At 49.7% G+C, this 21,103-nt stretch overlaps 1 protein-coding gene across 1 annotated transcript in view; it reads right to left on the bottom strand.

Annotated features, from left to right (window-relative positions):
* Positions 1 to 1,889: 1,889 nt before the first annotated feature.
* Positions 1,890 to 21,103, bottom strand: part of BAIAP2L1 (BAI1-associated protein 2-like 1) — a 60,611-nt gene continuing 41,397 nt past the window's right edge. Inside the window, exons 4-14 of the mRNA XM_006859857.1 lie at positions 18,083 to 18,144; positions 17,911 to 17,982; positions 15,593 to 15,730; positions 14,907 to 15,059; positions 13,370 to 13,537; positions 11,894 to 12,041; positions 11,240 to 11,447; positions 9,954 to 10,031; positions 8,858 to 9,038; positions 2,349 to 2,383; positions 1,890 to 1,965 (exon numbers count right to left, since the gene is read on the bottom strand). Coding sequence (XP_006859919.1) covers positions 1,890 to 1,965; positions 2,349 to 2,383; positions 8,858 to 9,038; positions 9,954 to 10,031; positions 11,240 to 11,447; positions 11,894 to 12,041; positions 13,370 to 13,537; positions 14,907 to 15,059; positions 15,593 to 15,730; positions 17,911 to 17,982; positions 18,083 to 18,144 — 1,319 coding nt within the window. The remainder of the gene's footprint in view (positions 1,966 to 2,348; positions 2,384 to 8,857; positions 9,039 to 9,953; positions 10,032 to 11,239; positions 11,448 to 11,893; positions 12,042 to 13,369; positions 13,538 to 14,906; positions 15,060 to 15,592; positions 15,731 to 17,910; positions 17,983 to 18,082; positions 18,145 to 21,103) is intronic.

Below are 21,103 nucleotides of genomic sequence, written 5' to 3'. Positions count from 1 at the left end.
ACCATTGTCTTACCTGGTTCTGCTTCTTCCGTGTTTATTACACTCTGCGGCTAGTACAAAGAACAAGTTGTCGTCACAGAAAACCCCACGTGTCTTCACGAGTAACGGAGCCACTGCCAGCTTCAGCACCTCCCAGCTCACGGCCCATCACTGTCTTCGTCTCCTCAGTTGGATTATCAGTTTTAAAAGATGAAACTTTGTTGATTTAGTAAAATGGTAAGTTATTTGTTTAAAAAACATTTATCCTCAGTTGGTCTAATCTTTGTTTTGACTGTATTGTGTAAAAACGTGGATAAAAAACTGTTCTGTGAACGTTGCCCAGCATGGGCTCTTGGGGACCCCATTCTTGAGAGGTCAGGAAGGAGCCTGAAGTAAGCCAGCATTGCCCGACAGCATACTTAACCCCTCACCTTTTGTAAAGCACCAAAAGTAACCCACAGGATGGGCCCCATCTGTCTGCCTCTTTGGTACTCACCTGCTGCTAATGTCTCCGAGGGCTCGGGCCTGCTCACAGCTGATCCAAGAGCCCTCATTGTATAGCTAAGAAAGCATACTTGTTTTCAAGTTGTCTTTTATTATCATTAAATACAGTACCCTGACATTACAGAGTGTGTGCCCAGAACCAAGGACCCATAGACACACCCTCCCTGCCTCGGTGCACATTCCACTCTATGGGGTGGACACAGAGCTGATGTGAGCCTGGTTGCCCTTGCAAGCTGCATCTAAGAATCCTAGGGCCTGTGTTTAGACAAGACACCTGCAACAAAGCTGGACGGCCCTAAAAAGCAGAGCTTTTGAGACCCCTCTCCCCCCATCGCCGAGCATCCTTCCAGAACGACACCTTGTCATGCTCCATGGTGGTTAAGAGTGGGCACTCACTCGGCACAGCCCTCCCAGAAGAGACTCCCCAGGGGGAAGACGCACATGTGCACAGTTGTGTCTTGACCGGGTTCAGCTAACCTGAGGAGCTGTGGTGAGCAACAGACAGGTGACATGTCTACTCTAGCGGCCTGCATGTGAATGCAGTTCTCCACTCTTCATAATGAGGGGAGCAAAGTCCTTCATGCTAGTGGACCCAGCTCACAGGCAGCCACCAGAGGAGACATGTCCCGAGTTACCTCAGGCAGGCTGAGGGCTGACCTATGTCAGCTGGAGAACATGGCCGCACCCAGACCTGATGATGGTCCAGGTGGGGGTCAACTCCTGTTCTTATTGTAAACCCGGCTGGGAAACTGAAGCTCTTAGAAACTGTTCAAGCGCTAAATGTGGCAAGACGAGAGCCCTCTGCCTAAATCCCAGGAGCGTCTGCGATCTCCATCTGGGGACGCTCTCTTTGATTAAACAACAAAAAAATTAAAAATCTTAAATTAAAACATTACATAATAACTTTATAAGTTATATTGCTTATGATTATGGTTTGCATACAAAGATGCAAACTTCCATGATATTTTTAGATAAATATACGAATGCTATGTAGGCGCACGCACTTAATAGACACTGGGGTCCCATCTGCATTCAGGGGCAGAAAGACAGTCAAGAAAGCACAAACTAGCCCTTATTCTGGCTGTTAACTTAAAAAAAAAAAAAAAAAATCAGTACATAAAAAAAATGATGCAGTAAGGATTGGAACCAAATTTACTGAACAGAATAGGCAGAAAAGATTTTAAATAATTGAGTCAAGGTGGTCTCTAAGCTATTTCTCATTTTTGTCTCTGAGACAGAGACGTGTAAAACCAAGTAGGTGGAGCAGAGGAAAGGCGTCCACCGCTCAGTCAGAATACACTGAAAATCAAGCCCCTTTTAAGTGTCTCTGCAGCTACTTGGACGCTGTGTACCTATTGTCCGGAGAGGCAAGTTCAACGGAGGAGCCCGGCGCTCCGGCCACTCTCTCACTGGATGATTGGAGCTGACCGGTCATTGGTCACTGTCGGCCGCAGTTTCACGGTAGCAAAGGGGTTCTCTCCACTGTGGGGAGGACATGCCATTAGGAGGACTATTCAGAGACAGAGCTGCTGTCCCTGCTCTGCCCAATGGTAAAATCGACCCCTGCCCCGCTGGACACCAGTCCCTGACCAGTGTCGTCTGAACATACTTTGCTGGTAAGGGGGTTAGAGAGGTGGTCACAAGGAGAGAAGCTGGGCCAGGGTCGGATGAAGTCGCCCGCGTGACTTGTGACTGGGAGATCCCCCTCTGCTTGGATGGGGCAGACTCGCTGCACCTCCACTCTGCTAGTGGGTATGCGGGGCCCTAGCACTTCCTCCAGGCCTTTTCGGGGTCCTGGGAGCTAGCAGTGATGCCAGCTGCCTGCCAGAGGGGCCGCACAGGTACGTGATGGAGACGAAACCTACCTTAGAAAAGGCGGCTTCGCAGTCCCATTGGCATTCTGTGGAGAAGAGAAAGGTGAGGTTATAGAAAACTCAGAATTGGGGGCCTATTTAGCATGCCATAAAGCCCCAGTAGGGCAGTGGGTTAACTATCTGGTTGTTAATGAGTGGTTGGCATCTGGAACCCACCAGCTGCTCTGCAGGGAAAGATGTGACACTTGGCACCCCCCACCCCGAGAAAGACTTAGCCCTGTAGGCTCTCAGAGAGTTGGAATTGCAGTGGGTTTGGGTTTAGTATGACCGGAAGGCAGACCCTTGGCGGGAAATTCTGAAGGCCATGTGACAAGAGACCACTTTGTGAGGGTGAGGACCAGCCTGTCCCTGAAGATGGAAATGCAGAGCCCATGACAGAAGAACACTGCCCTGTTAATGTGCCCCATCCGGCTCCATTTGCAGGAAGTAGAGCCTGGCTCTCCTCGTTGAACAAAGGTCACAACTGAGCTGGCTTTGTGGGAGCCCAGTCCCAGGTGATAGCACAAGATAATAGAAAAGAACCCTGCTGGGTGGCTAGGTGCACCTACCATAGCGGCAGGGCACTCTGGGATACAGGACAGCGAAGGACACGCTCATGGGTCTAGGCCTGGGAATAGCAGGTGGCTGTGCACTTCGCTTCAAAAGCTTTTCCTGAGCTAGCGCCTGGGGCGGTAGTTCTGGAGACGCCCAGGAGAGGGCAGTGTGGCACTAGCTGCCAGCTGTCTGGACTCCAAGGTTACAAGAGAGGGCAGCTGGCCGGGCCAGGTCTCTCCAGACAGAATGCGGGAGCAGGAAGAGTGTCACCTCAGGTCTGTCCTTCCGGGAGCCGTCCCTGGGCCTCCGAGTCTTCATCAGAAGCAGGAGGCAGATGGCCTGAGGACTTCCAGTGTCTGCTCTGGGTCACTGTGTGTTGTGTGTGCTGTTGACCTCAGAGCCAGGTGAGGACACAGCCTCAGGCCCCTGAGGGAGAGCTCCTTCCCTCCAGGACCAGAGCTGGCTGGAGTCACGTTTAGGGTGCGCCATGATTCCTCATGCAGGAATCACCACAGCGTAAAACAGCTGCCCAGACTGAGCCGGGGAAGGGGCTCCTGAGACCTGAGGGTCAGGAGCAAGGGCAGCCTCCCTCACAGACGCATGCATGCCCCTTGAGCCCTCTCCCGTGTGTGGATCTGAGTGGGGGACACTTCCAGGAAAGTGGCACTTCCAATCCATTCCCACGTCCACAGGCCGGATGCCTTCTCTCTGGTGATCTAGAAGATTCCTGGTAACGGCCTGCGCTGACTGCAGTCCTGCCCTTGCTCACATACATACATACATACATACATACATACATACATACATACATACATACATACACACACACATACATATACACACGTTGTGGAGAGCAGAGTACCGGTGCCAAGTTAGGAAGGGCACCTCCAATGAACTCAGGCTCGGAGACCTTTGTGTGCTAAAGGCCTGGCCATGTGATTGGAGACATGTTAGGAGGGAGCCAACTCCTGCTGAGCTATAACTAAGGTAAAGAACGTGAGTGGACCGGCTGCCCTCCAGCTCCATCCCCAGCGCCGCCTCAGAGGGTGGAGGGAGCACCTCAGGGGGCCCCCTGAGTACCCTCTCGGTGAGTGGGTTGAAAACATTCGTTTTAATATATTTGAATAATTGTGGATGGCTCCTGTAGAGATGTCGGTGTACATCTAAGTATGCCTGCGATTTTAAGAAAACTACTCATGTAACACCAGTGTCTGTGTAAAGACTCCCTCTAAAATCAGTGTGTTTGGTTTCTGTAAATAAGATTGTGTTTTGCCAACTCCCGTGAGTCCCAGTGGCTGGCCTGAGATACGACTGCACCTTCCTCCACCATCATCAGCTGGCTGGTTTGTTATTAGGTGGCAGAGAGTTGGTTCCAGCACTTCAAAGCAGCCCCGCATTAAACAGAATGAAACACTGCCCAGTCCAGCGTCACCCTCACAAGCATTGCTCTGTTTGAGCCCATTTCATTGTTGCAGCCACTGTGTAAGTCCAAGTACGATGTCCTTCTCCAGTGAGTGGTCGCTCCTGATGACATGTTCCAAAGACTCACCACTCTGACTTCGAAGGAGCATTCTGGCTGTACGTTTTCTAATGCAGATTTGTTTTTCTAGCAGGCCATGCATGGTATAGTCAGTATTCTTCTCTAACGCCGTAACTCAGAGGCATCAAAAATGCAATCTGGTTGGCTCTGGGAGCCTTTGGGGTACACACCTCCAGGACAGTGTGCCCAGCTCCCCTCCTCTCTCAGCAGAGGCCTTGGTCATGGTGACACCGTGGTTTCATCTGGTTATTCAAATATATTAAAATGAAATACAATAAAGCAGTTCCTCAGCTGCACTATCCACTTTGCAGTGCCACATGTGCCTAGTGCAGAGCAGTTCTGAAACATCAGTGCCTTTCAGAATGTTCCAGAAAGTTCTGTGCAGTATCAATCCAAATATTCTCTGGTTTCACTCCCCGCTCCCAGACTCCCATCAGGAAATCCTATGCCTCCTGCTGTCTTTTCAAGAGGCCTTCTGAGAACAGGTTGGCTCTTTGGGTGCCTGCTTGGCATAGCTGTGTTCTTACAGCCCGACTAGAGGGGCAGCAGCTTGTCTATTAGGAAGACAGCTCCTCTTTTTCTCTGTGGCATTTGCCTGGGATCTTGACGTGTTTCTTCAAAGAATGTAAATGACCTTCGTGATAGAAATGGAATGCGCTTCTGTATTCTGCATCTTCATTCTGAGATTAGACCCACCTGAATGCTTCACAGACCCTACATGGTGAGACTGGGGAAGATGCCCCTAGAGTCACAGCCAACAGTGCCCAGAACCAGGAGGCTTTCCTCACCCAGGCCATCACATCAATCCCTCAACAAACCACACCTGGAGGACAATGCTGTTTGTCTCATGAGCGGAGAGGGACCCGAGAAAGCAGCAGCCATTCTTCTAGGCCATCCTCTTCTGTCCATTTCACTGCCTGGGACATGAAGAGGCCAAGCAGATGCAGGCTGACTTCACAGATGTCTTGGGCTCAGTTCCAGACCTCCATAGTAAAAGACTGCAACTGAGTGAGCCACACGCATTTCTGGGTTTCCCAGAGCAGGTTAAGCGTGATGCTGACAACAGGCTGTCGCACTATGAAGTGTGCCATCGCATGCTGAGAAAGCTGGACACAATGGGAGAACCACCAAGTGACAGACCCAGCATGAGCACACACAGTTGGAAAAATGGAGCCCAGAGACTCCATGCAAGGTGGCCCTAAACCTTCAGTTTGTTAAAGCAACAACAAAACATCCTTTATGTGAAATGAGATGAAATGAGGGATGTCTGTACTCAGGTGTCCGAGGGCAGAGCCTCACTGTGGCCTCACTGGCTTGTGGTGAATGTGGTTTCAGAAAATATAACATTTCTTAACACTATACTTGTTAAGTGCTGTCCAGTTGGTGCTGACTCACAGTGACACGTCAGAGGTTTTCCGAGGAGCGGCTCGTGGGTTTGAACCACCGACCTTGCATTTAAACACTGTGCATTAGTCTTCAGCGCCTATACGATTCAAGGTTTTCTAAAATCTCTTCCCTCTCACCCTCAAAGCCTCTCAGTTATTTTTATAAAACAGAAGAAGGGTAATTTAAAAGTTTTTTTTTTAAAGGGTGTAATAAGAAATTGAGATATTTCAATTTCTGACTGAATTGGACTCTGCTGTTTGAAGGTATGTAGCTGTGCCCACTGCCAGGTGCATTTTAACAGGAGACGCACCTCAGTGTCTGGTTAGCACAGCCGGCAAATGGCAGTCGCCAAGGCGACAGGACCTACCAGGTGGGCCCAAGTGGTCAAAGTTCGCCTCCAGAGCCTGGGAGAAACTTATGACCTGAAGTCCCACTCAAGGAAGAGTGGGGAGAGGAGGAAGGTGGGGTGCTGCCTGCAATTCTGGGTTTATTACTCAGTCTGAGCACCTCCCAATTCAGTCTTCACCTCTGACAGATCTGGCCACCTAAAGTTTAAACGACCAAACGTGGAATAACAGTGATGTTTGAAAACATGACTTTTTCAATGGATCAAATGCAGCAAAGTACTGAAGACCCATGGCACCAGAGCTTCCTCTGTCTACCACGTGGTGAGGAGACTAATGTAAATACGGTGGAGACATGCTCTGTTTCTAAATCTGGCAGCTGTCTTGGCTGAGACGCCAGTGTTTTCTCTCATCATTCCAGCACTAACTGAGTTTCAGGCAAGCATCTTTTCCCTTAAAAGGCATTATCCAACCTTCATAAAGACATGGTGCTCGCCACTCCCCATGGGCAGTTGTGAATCTGGAACACTCCCGTCATGGCAGACGGTTCCACCAGACAGGCACAGCCACCCTGACTGGGGAAGTTCTCATAAAGCAAAGCAGACCAGCATACTACCACTGCCTCAGTGCACAGGCCAACAACAGAGGTATGGGACACTTGGCAATGGACACGCTGGACACAGACTGCAAAGGCCAGCTGAGGACAGCTCACAGGACAGACACCCGTTTACATATAAGTGGGGGGTGTCCTGACCTGCATGCGTCACTCTTCTAAAAGACTTCTGGAGTTAGGTATTAGGAGTCACTGGGAACAATCAACATGCAGACAACACTATTGTGTATCTGAGAAGAGACACAGGGTAAAGTATCTTCGAATGACATTTCAAACACTCTCATTTCTCTGACCCAAATGAGGCAGGATGATGACCCAAGTCCCTCAAACTCCCACTAAAGTGCAGTGTTCAGAATCGCGCCCAGATGCCTGGTAGAGTGGAGCTGCCGAGCCACACTCTGGCCTGATGCAGGGAGGTGGTGGATGTACGCACTCCAGGGAGCACCCCACAGTGACTGAATAATACAGGGAAACCTGTGACAACAAATGTGGCCGGGGCTGAACTGTACCGTCCAGGGGCACACCCATAGCCTCCTGGTGACTTCCTGTGAGGAGGTGGTACGGCTGCCTGGTGGGCTCTGGGTCCAGCCTGGCATAACCTTTCTGTATCTGTGAGCACATCCTCCAGCTGCCATCCCAACTCACTCCGCTCCAGCGATCTCTCTCCATCTCAGCGACTGCTGAGTTCCCCCTGCTGCTCATCCTCCCAGCCAGATTCCCAGGACACCACAAGCTGCCTGCAGACACCATCTACACCGTCCCCTGTCCCTCCAGAGCCTGTACCCTGGTTCACTACCGCTCCTGCAAACCCAGGCCGCTGAGTGGCGCTAGAGAGAAGCCAGCCACAAGGATGCGTTTCACTTTAAATTGTGGTCCCTCACGTCTGCTCTGCTTCTTAACTCTGGGAATGCTGCTTTCCAGCGGTTCCCTTCTGGCCTGCTCATCCCGTCACAGCCATCAGCCTGGGATCTGACTTTGGCACCGATGACAGGTTGTCCCTGCCCCTGGTCCCTTCTCCACCATATTCTCTATCATATCGTATATACTGGAAACAAGTGAAGACATAAAGAGAAGAAACCATCACCCTAGTCTGGCCAGGCGTGCACCCACCTCAGGGTTCCAGAACACTGTCACTGTGTCAGGCCCTCTGTGTCCCTAAGTCAGCCCCTCATAGGCGCTCTAAACTCACTGCCCCCAGACTCCCCTGCAGGGGGTGCTGTTGGCAGCAGCCCTCCGTCCTCAGGGCACCTCAGCCATCTTGGCTGAAGACCTCGCCTCACATCAAGAGAATGGGAGGGCCTGGCCCACTGCTGAGTCTGGAGGCCGCTGTGGACATTGCATTGCTCCTGCCTCTCCCTCAGCCACGACCGCTTCCTTTGTTCGCTCTCCTGGTGCCGCCCTGGCAGGCGTCTTGCATGCTACCTTCAGTCTGTACCCAGCTCCCATCCAAGTCACGCTGGCCTCCCCCACACCCCCTTTTCTGGTTCTCTTCCCATCGGCCTTTGGGTCCATGTCCTCCCTCTAGAATGTGCCGTTACTCCAGAGGACCCCAGAGCCTGTTACTCTTTGCTTTTCCAGCGCTCTGGTCAGTGCCTGGCACTCAGCAGCTCTCATATGCAGTTGTGGGAGGCACCACACCTCCCTGGGCCAAGTCCCCCCTCCTGTCCTCACAGGGCCGTTCAAGGACGAGAGATGGCATGCATGTGGCACTCACGCAGCGGCTGTGGAGAGGTCAGTGCTTTCCCACCCAGCTGAAGGTTGAGTTCCCACATCTAACCTGCGTTCCTTCAGAAAACAATGCAAACGGGAAGGGACTACAGAAGAGGTGATTCAACGATGCCATACCCCCAAAGCCAAGACCTGGCACACTGTGGGGTTTCTGTGTGTGACTAATGCCTTATGAGACAGAGTGAGGATGAAGGAGGGGCTGACAGGAGGAGAGGAGGCAGAGTCGCTGTGACTGTGGAGACTCGAGGGTGACAAGTGAGCAGACGTCCCCTGCAGGGCTACCACCTTCACTCGGTGACAGAACACAGCTGCCAAGGTGGGCGTGGTAACTGCGGGTGACCCCAGCTGTACTCACAGGAGATGGGGCTTCTGGCTTGGACACTGGGGCTTTGAAGGTAGATGTGTTTTTGGAGGTCTCTGCTCTCCTGTCTGTGGCTGCCGCTGTGGACACACACTCCAGGTAATCTGGTGGGGGGATGACAACACTGCTTTTCTCGGATAGATCCACAGTGCTGACACTCCTCACGGGCGCAGGGCTGACAAGAGAACAAGCACAGAATGAGAGTGAGACAAGGTTCAATCTTCCAAATCCCACGGTCCCAGGAAGCCCCTGGCCAAGAATGACACAAGGTGAACCATCGAAGGTGTGTGAGAGAGGGGTTTACACTTACACACACACCACCTCTAACCCTGCAGTGCTTTCACTGGTTTCTGAATCTCACTGCAAAGATATGTCTTAAAGTCATGATAAAAGAACAGCAGAGGAAAGCAAACTGGATTGGGAGCCGACACTTGAGCTATGTCATTGAAGGCGATCAATAAAAGAACAAACATGAAAACCTAAGACCTCAGGTTGAGAAAGGGGTGGCATTTTAACCGCTCACCAGTTAGTTTCTGTCTGGGCACCACGTCCTTCCAGCTGAGGGACCATGGCATGGACACTGAGGGTGTCGGGAGAAAGAATCAGGGGCTGGCCTACACTGCTGCCTGCGTTTCCTTACTTCTAAAGTAGAACCCACGTCAGTGGGCGGCTGTGAGAGCCGTCTGTAAGGGTGGCGCGTTATGACTAACCAGGACTGAAAGGTGCACACCAAGTGCCAGCGGGAGTAGATGGCAGCCCAGGCAGTAAGGGAACGCGCTGGGGGAGGGAGGGACACAGGATCACAAGAGCCCTCACGGGAGGCTGGTGCACTAGGGCAGCTGGTGCAGGAGAACAGAGCCCAAGGTAGGACACCCAGGCGGGAGACATTCCAGAAAAAGCTGTACACACAGACGGAAAGCCAGTGCATGGAGTTTTATAAGCAGAGGTGGTGGGCCCCAGGGAGGAGGGTGGGTTCCCAGAGCTGAGAGAGAGGGGCTGGCTCTCTCCATACTATCCCACACAGCTCTGCGGCTGTGGACCTAGCACAGTTCTGACATGCCCAGGGCAAGTCAGCCGCACTCGGTTCTACCTTGGCAGGGGCATGGCCGCTGCTTCCTTTGCGTTTTCTTCCAGCATCTTTGTATATGATGAAGGGAACCAACCTCTCCTGCAAGAATGAGAGAAAAGGGCCTTTTTGTGGTATGGGTCATGGGGCAGCCCGACAGCAGACACGTGAGGGGGGCTCCGTCACAAGGCACATCAGGAGGCCCCTGTGGGGACTGGGTGGACTAAGGCTGGTGGAAATATGTACTTTACTGATAAGCTCGTTTGCAGGAAGGCTTGTGAGTCAGCCTGGGGCTGAGATGACAAGGGCGGTGTTTATTTGTTAATGTCACATCATAACTAAGCATCTGATAAGGCAGATTATTCCTGAGAAATCAAGTCACACACTTTTAACAAACAAATGAATAGGCAAACATATACACTCAGAGCGGACATCACAAATCGTCTGATCTGCTCAAGCACCAAGCACAAGCCGACCTCGGAGGTACTGTGGGGTCCCAGACTCGCATTCATGGGTCTCTCTGTGCATAGAAAAGTTACATTGATGTCACCCGGTTGACTTTTACATGTGCCGTACCTAGCATGATGGAATACTGTGAGAACATGCAAGAGGTGACGCAGACAAGAAGTTAACACACGCTGTTGGAAACACAGCACACAGACTTGTCTGACACTTGTTGCCTCAGAGCTTCGGTTTGTGAACCACGTAGTGTCTGCCTGTCTGTACACATCCCTGCTCCATCAAGTCTATTCTGACACACACTCCACAGGACAGAGCAGGAGTGCCCCATGTGGTTTCTGGGACTTTAATCTTTCCAGAAACAGGCTGCCACATCTTTCTCACATGGAGTGGCTGGTGGGCTCGAACCATCGGATTTTCATTTAGTAGCCCAATGACTAACTTGCTACACATAGAGGAAATAGTCTGAGACAGAATATTCCAGTTAAGGTGTGGTGCCACAGGAAAAGCACTGAACTGCTAGCCACAAGGTCGGCGGTTCAAATCCACCAAGCTGCTCCTTGGAAGCCCTGTACAGAGTTGCCGTGAGTTGGAACTGACTCAACAGCACTTAACAACAAACAAACGGTTCCCCTAACTCTGACTACAGAGTCCTGGTATAGCTCTGTGGGTCAGTGCGCTGGACTGCAAAGGTGATTTGAATCACAAAGTTGGTGGTTCAAGTTCACCAGTCACTCCTCAGAAACCCTCAGAGAGGGTTCACTGTGGGTTGAAACTGACTCAATGGTACTTAACAACAACTCCAGCTATGGGGTAGACATGGAACCCCCCAGATGTGTCAGGGGACTTACACCTTGGTGGTGTCAAGCTCCCCGTACAGCCAACCATCCTTCCCCTCGGGGATGAGCAGCGTGATGACATCGCCCTCGGCAAAGCTGAGCAGGGTCTTGTTGCCGCCAGCATGGTGTGCGAAAATGGTTTTCACCTTCGGCTTCTTCATCAGGCTCAGGCCGGTGGCCACAGACACAGACCGCTGCAGAGTGGGGTCCTCAGAAGACTCTTGACAATAAATAAATGAGCCCAGCATGGATGAACTTTTCAAAGTGACCAAATCCAGACCACAACCCGCTCCCATCTGGCCTGTGCCCGGTCCACTGAAACTCGCATGCACTTAGTTAGAGGCCTTTGAAAGCCCCCCGGCGAGGTTCCATCCCTGAGCATGAGGTGCTTTTCCAGGCTGACCCACTGTGGCTGGAGCCTATTCAGGGCTGCTTTCTTTAGAGGTGAAGTGTTCCAACACCATGTGGTCCTGAACTTTTCCTGAAACCAAATCTCTCACATGGAACCACAAAGGCCACCCAGATGAGGAGGAAACTGGAAAGGTATGGCTGACCTTTGAACATGCTCTATCATGTATGCTTGGTAAACTCTACCTCATAACACATTTATTCAAAACACGTCCAACATTGTTACTTAAGAATTTAAAATCAAGCCAGATCGCTTACCTGAATTATTCATCCGCTCTGAATTCTGTGTAACCGTTGCTGGGTTATTAAACATATCAATCAAAGGGCCACTATAGGGTTTGGCAGGAACAGCTGGGAGCATCTTTGGCGAATATTTAGAAAGGGTATCATAATTATCTTTCCCAGCCTGTGAAAAATTAGTCTATTTAATACCTAATGCTGCACAGCAAACAAATTATACAGCTTCCCTGTTCTGGTCTGTATCACATGCTTTTAAACGCCACCTTTTTTCCAAAAGCTCTCAAGTTGGACAATGGCCTGTTTTGAATTATTTGAAGAGCACAACACAATCACCTCCTCTCTCCTTTTTGTCTTGTGTTAAAGAATAATCAAGGATCAACGCCTTTGTAATAGCTGTGGGTAGCTGTAAGATAAAGCACTGAACTGCAAGGTCAGTTTGAACCACAAGTTCGGCGGCTCTAGCCCACCAGCAGCTCTTTGGGACCCTGCATATGGTCACTATGAGTTGAAACTGACTTGACAGCAGTTGACAACAACCTATATCACAATGTGGGTATTTTACAGTCCACAGACCCATTCCTTTACTGATTGCATTCTGCTGTTTGATTGTTGTTTTTAAACGGCCAATTGGCCAAAAGAGTTCACTGTCTGCCATGACACACTGGTGCCTTTATTTCTAGATTGTTGTTGTTAAGTGTCGTTGAGGCAGTTCCAACCCATTGGGTCAGAAACCTGTATAGGGTTTCCGAGGGGTAGCTGGTGAGCTTGAACCGCTAACCTTGCAGTTCAAACTGACTTTGCAGTTCAGCGCATTAACCCACAGTGCCACACCATCCATTTTTAGAACGGGAACATTATCTGGCAAAGCCTATTACAAGTTAAAATACACATATTCCTTTAGCAGGAATACTTTTTCAGAGTTTCTAATCTAGAAAGTGACCTTGTCTGTTTTTCCTTTAAGGGTCTCACCCTGTGATGAATGGTATCAGTTTTGCTACTCTCTTCCCTGAGAAAGCTACACTTCCCTTCGCTGGAAACAACTTTTAGCACTGGAATCATCACAACTAAAAATAGTAACAGGACATTTTTCAAAACGCCTAATAATGTTCAGCATAGAGTTATAGACTTGCACAGCTAATTCCTAATTGGGACATGATGTGATTATGGTAAGAAAGGGTGGGCTCTGGAAAAAAATGACAAGGTGTCCTAGTGGCGCAATGGTGAAGTGATCGGCTGCTAACCAAGAGGTTGGTGGTTTGGATCCACTCAGCAGCTCTTAGAGAGAAAAGCCTTGGTGATCTGCTGCTGTAAAGACGACTGCCAAGGAGTCCTATGGGGTGGGTCCACTCTCACATGGGGTTTGCATCGATTCGATGATTCCTCCCTTCCACAGAATAAAGGGGGCCTGGGACCTCCACTCACAAGTCCCTGCTCCCCTGCACAGATCTGGCCCAAATCCTACTAGCAAACAGACAACCCAAATCCAGTCCCTACCATGCTACTTCGCTCGATCATCGGCGAGGGCTGAGGCGTCCCGGACACTGGGGTGGACACTGGGGTCTTGATTTCTTCTATCATGGTCATGATCTTCTCTGGCACTTTGGTGGCATCGCCACAAGTCTCCTGCCACCAGGGCAGCTTGGAGTTCAGCAACTCTGCAGACTACAAACCCCAGAGAGACAAAGGTAAAAACAAGCAGGCACTGTTGGAAGACATCAAACAACATCACTGATGACATGGTCTTGGCTTCAGTAGTAAGCTCTGTGTTAGGCTCAGTGAGTGGCTTCACATTCATGAGCGACTGGGGCGGAGCACTGAGTGACGTGGACAGCTCCCACTCCAAAGAAATGCACTTTCTCTGAGTTTCAATCCAGAGAGAAGATTGACACAAGGCCAACAAATGATGACAGACAAGTTCAAACAATAGAAGGGGAGCCCCAAGGACAGACAGGCCTACAAGGCAGACAGGAGCCACCTGAGAACACTCAGCCCTCCGAGATCAAAGCTCCGAAGGCAGGAAGGGAGAAGGGTGAATGAAGGAGAAATGGAAATGGGAAACATAGGGAGGAAGTGGGCACCACACTGTTATACTGTGGGAGTATAATCAATATCACAAATCAAGATGTGTATGAACTGTTGAATGGGAGATCAATGTGCTCTGTAAATGTTCATTGAAATCACAATGAAAAGTTATGGAACTAACGAAAGGGGAGGGTGGGATCGTCTATACTAACCCCCACCATGCTTCATGGAGGTTCTGGGGGAAACAGGCTGCAAGTTTTGCGAAGGAAGCAGGGCCACAGCTTCAGAAACAGAGGCAGGGATTCCCCCACCAAGCCTGGCTCCGCTTCTTGTGATTGGACTCCCAAAGGTCTCCCCAAAGCCCTTCAGTGAACCCCCTCCTCCCGGGCAGCAGGGGACGTCTCCTGAAGCTGTATGTGTGGTAAGCACACTGTCACTACTAGTCTGCGTGTGCTTGCAGGTGGGCTGCAGGAGGCTGGTGTCACTGTGGCCCTGATGCACTATGACAGCCCAACACTGTGCACCATGCTCAACCTGCTTCTCCAGAAAAGGGAAGACAGCGAAGCGCTTCATGGCACGTGACAGGGTCTGCAGCCTGAGACAACGCAGCCAGGACAGTATCCTACACACCCAGAAACTGGGCTTCTCACACGTTTCCAAAGGAAGTGGATGAGAGAGGCCATAGAGTCTGAGCAGAGCCAATTCCTTGTGAGAAAAAGGACCAACAATGAAGCATTATGCTACAAGGGGGCTGCAAAAAGTGCCCGGGAACTCCATGATCTTTTCATTTCCTTTCTCCAGGAACTTTTGGAAGCCTCTTATATTACTGAATTCATGAAGTAGGATAAACAGACACGTGACCCTTTAATTGACATTCCTAAGAGTTCACATATTAGAGGTGGACAAGGCTGCTCCCTCTGGAACCATCTCATTGGCAAAGCAGGCCTGTCCCTTTCTTTGGGGGCACAAGCGGCAGTTACAGTATGGTTATTCATGCCTGGGCTCACACCTGCTGGTGGTAGTGATGGATGTGGTTTGCAAAACTGCAATGCTTGTCCACCAGAAAGCAGAAACGCCTCTTCTCCTCCAGCAGAGCTTCTTTACAACCATCTGCAATAAATTTCTGGATTTCACTCTGGCGCGAGATTACGGTTTCCACGTACTAGGAAAACAAACGACAGCGACAACACAGGTGTGACTCGAGGAATGAGTGCGTCTCTCCCGCCGTTCTCCCCCTGGGTTTAACTTGATGGTGCTGCACACAGGCAGCAGACTAGATAAAATCATTCTCACTAAAGATCCTGACTCATCTGGGGAGGGAGGTTGCCAGGGCCTTAGGCTTCCAGGGGATCATTTGCACAAAAGTATTACATTGTAAAGCAGGGATCAGGTTGCGTTCTCTGGGAAAGACGTAGACTTTGGAACCCAAGAGTTCCAGGTTCCAATCCCCGTCCTGGATGCCGACCAGAGGACTCAACCTCTAGGTCTCGGCGTCCCCATCTGTAAAATGGACAGTCTCTGCCCCTTCCGACTCAATAATTCTTCTTAAGTCCTGAAAGCTCTGCAGCTTTTACCCTTATTAAATCAAATAAGCTCATATTTCGCCTCAACAGTTCAGACTACCCGAGGTAAGTCAGCCAATCCTCTAGCTGTACAAATGGTCAATGACAAAATGAAATGTTGCAGCAAACTCACCTCTGTTTCCTTGTGTTCGTACTTGAGTGCGTTTCGTCCGCCTTGACTTTTCCTTCTGATCTTCTTCAGCTCTGCCTGTGACTTCTCCAAGGAGTCTAGCTTGCTTCTGTGTTCTATTTGGTATCGTTTGAGAGTTGCCTGAAAATAAGAGTTGGAACTAAAGGAACTGTAGCACCAGACCGCCTGTCTTGTGGGAACTTTTGCTGATGCCTCCACATTCCTAAGGAGCTCTGGTAGCATAGTAGTTACGAGTTGAACTGCTAACCTCAAGGTTAGCAGTTCGAAACTACCAGCTGTTCTGCAGGAGAAAGATGAGGCTTTCTGCTCCCGTAGATTTATAGGCTCAGAAACCCTATACAGCGTCCCTGTGAGTTGGAACCAACTCGGCGACACACCACCACCACAGTCCTGGTATGACACTGTAGGATAAGCACTGGATTACTAAGCTGGTTCAGACCTACCAAATGCTCCTCGGAAACCTTGTATATAATTGCTATGAGTCAGAAAAAAACTCCACAGCACTTAACATCATTAATAACATGCAAGAGTCCTGGTGTGGTGCTGTAGGATAAGCACTTGACTGAACAATTAGTTTGAACCACAAGGTGGGAAGTTCAAAAATCACCAGCCTCTCCTTAAAAACCCTATACAGGGTTGCTATGAGTCAGAACCGACTCGATGGTACTTAACAACAACAACAACAGTAACTGCAAAGTTGGTGGTTCAAACTCACCAGTCGCTCCTTGGAATCCCTACATAGGGTCACCCAGAGTCAGAACTGACTGGATGGCATTTAGCAACAAAAACCACCACCACATACGAGGCTGGTTGGGGCACCCCACCGCAGCCTTCAGCACCCACGCGCACAGCCTTGCTTGTACTCACACCCCCATTTACATGAGGGGCCTGGACAGAACTGGAAGCTCTCTGAGACAAACACAATGTCTTCTTTTTCTTTTACGAAATGTTCCATCTTTCCCCCAAGGTATTTGGACACCTGGGTGATTGGTGAGTTCTTGGGTGAATACATGACGTTGTTAGATGCCATTAAGTTGATTCTGACCCATAGTGACCCTGTACAGGGTTTCCAGGGAGCAGCTGGTGAGCTTGAATCTCTGACCTTGAGATTCAAACGACTGCAGTGCAGCGCATTATCCCACAGCACCGCAGCAGGGCTCCTGGTGAATAAGTAAGTAATACGAAATCACGTTCCTCAGTGTGCTTGTGATTTCCGATGTTAGGAAACACAATGAACGAGCACAACAGTTGACGGAAACCCTATACAGGGTCGCTATGAGTCAGAACCAAGTGGGCTGTGTGGTGAGGGTTGTTATGAGTCAGAACAGATGGCAGTGGGTTTGGTCTGGTGACAGGTGTTAGGAACACAGGGTTCTCAGCTGACAGGCCTGGATTCGAATTCTAGCATTCTAGTTATTGTCTGGGTCATCCCAGCCAACTGCCTGGTGATGGTGATAGTGTGCCACAGAGTCGGTTCTGACTCACAGAGACTCTATATAGGGTTTCTGAGGCTGTAAATCTTTATGGGAGCAGAAAGCCTCATCATTCTCTTGTGGATGACTGTTGGGCTTGAACTGCTGACGTTGTGGTGAGCAGCTCAATGTGTAACTCACTATGCTAGCAAACTACTTACTTTCTCTGAAATCCATGTTCCCCTCTCATCTGTAACCGTGCGGGGAATAAAGTGCCTGTCTCCGGGAGTTTGTGGAGGAATAGAAATCAGATGATGCATGGAAAGTGGGTGGCATCCACCACACCGCAGCGAGTGCACCTGGCCCCGCCGCCATGCCCAGAGCAAATGTGCCAGGGCAGCACAGGCCTCGTGGGGCTCACCATTGTGGGGAGGAGGAAGGGGATAATAGAAAGTAACTGCAGGGCCAGAGAACATGCAAGAATGGGCACTATGAGGGTGACAGCAAGAGACACCAAGCAGGGGTGGGTGGTCTCCCACGGTCAGACCCCGCGCTCCAGAGGGTGGCTATGGTCTCCCTCACGCCTGCCGTCCTCGTGTGCTGACTTGTAAAACCAACAGGCATGTGGACACAGTCAGATCACCTATGGGTCATCCTTCGAAAGCTTCCTTTCCAAAAGTGGTGTGATGTCAGCAGCCAGACTGCCTGCCGTGTTTTTATCACAAAGACCTCACGTTAGCAGAAACCAGCCCACTTGGCACACACAGGAGAAGCCTGTCAGTCTTTTGCATCACCTTTCTTGCTCAGCACCCAGCTCTGCCAACACGTGTTGCCATCGGATGACCACAGGGCTGAGGGTGCGGACAGGGAGAAAAACCCTGGACTTACATTCATGTATTTCACGTCGAGTTCCGTCTTTTTCTCTAGCTCGTGTATGATCTCCTTATGGAATTTTTTGAACTGTTAAGAAAGGGAAATCAAAAAGTTCATACTGAATTGAAATCTTTACGCAAAATTGAAAATAAAAGCTATTTTGTAAATATGAAAAACGTTCACATACATTTTCATCGAGGCTGTCGTTGAGTTTCTTGTGCGTGCTGGAAATCTCTATGAGAACACGCCCTGCAGAAAAAAACCCAGATACGTTGTGGGAGGATAAAGCCATCACAGAATTCTGTAAAATTATGAATGCTAGGAAAGCAATGGAGTGGACACAGCACAACCCTGCCCCTCGGACTGTTGAAGCCACAGGACAATGTGTCCACACGGGAGTGTTTGAGACACACAGCAGATCGCACACTCACTCTACAACAGCATTAGACAAAAGATGCCACACTTGTCTTCCAAGTCCCACTGCTCCCTCTACACTCACTCATAAAGGTGAATCCTTATAAACCCAATTGTGGTCTAGTCGATCCCGACCCCTAGCAACCCTACAAGACAGAGCAGAAGTGCCCCACCCTAGGGGTGCCTAGGCTGTCATCTGTCAGGAAGAAATTCTGACCTTTTGGTTAGCTGCTGAAAGTTCACCCACTGTGCTACCAACGCTCCTTGAGGCCTGTGCATCTGGTTTAACTTTCAAGTTTTCTAACAATTACCTCAGTCGTTACAGTAACTAATTATTGGATCAAATGATTTATTTTTACATAACTTCCAAAGCACACTGATAATCTATAAAGCACAGAGGTTAAAGGTTATTTTCTTTTTCTCACTTTACAGTATTTTTACACCCATGTGCGTGTTCTATGTCTTTGCATGCTGTACAAACCCTGTGTATTATTTTCAAAAGTATGTTATGGAAAACAAACAATAAATAAGGGGGAATCTGATGCAGACCGTGCAGACCCGGTCAGGAGGCCAAGCCCCTGTGGGCCCAAGCGTTGTTGACCGTCCAAACCATAGGCTCTGAGGATCAGACTTTAGCCACCTAGTAGACATAGCAAACTGTCCCTCATCTGATTATTCAGTAATGCTTGTTAGTAATCTCATACATGAGCCCTGGATATCCACAGACAAATGTAAAAACCTTCCCTAAAAGCCGAGACTGTAAATTCCAAAAAGGCAAGTTCCCCCCTCCCCCCCCAAAAAAGTTAAAGAGGATAGAGAGAAACACTGTTAACTGATGATATATGGAGGGGATAATAATCAATGTAATGAAACAAGCTATATGAATGGTTGAATGTGAAGCTGATGATGTGCCCTGTAAACTTTCACTCAAACCAAAATAAAAAAAAAAAAAAAAAAAAAAAAAAAGTATGTTATGGAGTCCTAATGTGGCTCTGTAGGATAAGCACTGGACTGCTAACAAGGTTGCCAGTTCAAACCCCCCAGCCACTCTTCAGAAAACCTATACACGGTTCCTATGAGTCGGAACTGACTCAACAGCACTTAACAACAACAGCTATACCGGTATTTTTTCACATGCTGATGACTTCAATTTCACTATTTTTTCCTGAGCAGCGCAAGTCATGGTAAGTCTTTGTTTTGGTGCTGACCAATGTAGAGGTTTTGTTCCCAGTGGCAGACGCTCCCCAGCCTCCTTTGGTGTTTCCAGAGAAGTTTCTCCGCAGCAGGATTGCTTCCCGGCTCTGCAAACCAATTTCTCCAGTGCTGGGAGAAATCCTTTTTGCTGCCCCAGCAAAAACCCTCCCCAGGATGTCTGTCCCCAGTGCAACAGGTACACAGACCTGGGCACCCCAGGCCTGAGAGGCCACTCAGTGGGTGGGGACAGCTGTTAGGCAGACTGGCTGCTATGCTCAGGCAGTTTCAATTACCTGCCTACATGGAACCTGCGGGTGGCCGGGAGAGTTGTGGGTGCAGAAGGACCTTGGGTTCCTCGCTCAGATGAGATGGTCTGGCTGGTGGGCTGGGGCAGTGTATGACCTGGCCTGTACCATCAGGTGACGCTGGGACCAGTCGAGGTTCAGCTGCAGCAGCCCCTTGTAGCCCCCTGCCTGTCTTGAGGTACAGGCCCAATGCAAGGAACCCATGCCATCTCAGGCCTGGCCAAGAACTGTCCTCGCTTCCATTTACTTTCTGGTTATCATGACATTATTGTAGGATATGCATTGGATTGCTAATGGAAAGGCTGGTGGTTCAAACCCACCAGCCAATCCTTGGAAATGATTCAATGGCACTTAACGATCACCAAATTCAATCTATGACTTCTCCATCATGACTTTAGTTTACAGACATCACCAAATGAGAGACCGAAATTCACTTCCAGAAATGCCATCAGACATGAGTGTGCTCTGCCAGAAATTTCTTTTTTAAGCATAATCATCTCCACTGGTGTGTGCACGCGTGTTCCTTGCAGACAAATATGGTAGCTCTTGTGTTGTTCTGGAAAATATGAGCACCATGGGAAACTGCAGCGCGGAGGGTACCTCCTGGGACTATGACTGGAGAGAATGTTCCAAGACAAAGGAATCTTCTTCCTCCACACCACTTGGCTTGCATAGCACATGTCTTCTGTGGTTAAGTAGCAGCGTACAGTATGTCTGTACTCAATAGGGTGAGCAACAGCCTCTCTCTCAACTTATCCCCAGGACTCAAATGGGGCTGGTCCATATGATATGGGAGAGAGGGTGCAGCACTGGAAACCTGGAGGAGTAAACTTGGTGATTGGCACACACACAAAAAAGTATTTTGGGGAATTGGAAGGTTGTATATGAGGAAGAACTCAGATGATAGTGGACTATGGAGAAAGAGGAAAAGGGCACAGACCACAGCCATCTCCTCTGCACAAATGGCTCCCCGGTGTCCTGTTCTCGACGTAGCTGAAGACCTTTTACTCAGATTGGCAGCTCAATCTTTCCCCTCATCTTTAGAAAAGGAAACTCAGCCCCTTCTGGAACCACCCAGCTGGATGTCGGTTTTCACAGCCGTCAAGACCCTGGCTCAGGGTGGGGTGACACAGTGTATGCAAAGCAGAACTGCCCTGCGGGGTTGTCAAAGCCATGACTGGACGCCATTGCCAGGCCTGTCTTGTGAGGTGCCTCCGGGTGAGTTCAAACCACCAGCCTCCTGGCTAGAGTGGAGTGTGTCTCCCAGTCCCACCACTTCCATGGAGTTCATTCCA

The sequence above is a fragment of the Chrysochloris asiatica genome, unplaced genomic scaffold (assembly GCF_000296735.1).
Source record: "Chrysochloris asiatica unplaced genomic scaffold, ChrAsi1.0 scaffold00034, whole genome shotgun sequence".
NCBI classification, from domain to species: domain Eukaryota; kingdom Metazoa; phylum Chordata; class Mammalia; order Afrosoricida; family Chrysochloridae; genus Chrysochloris; species Chrysochloris asiatica.
This window is presented reverse-complemented; position numbering and strand designations above follow the sequence as displayed.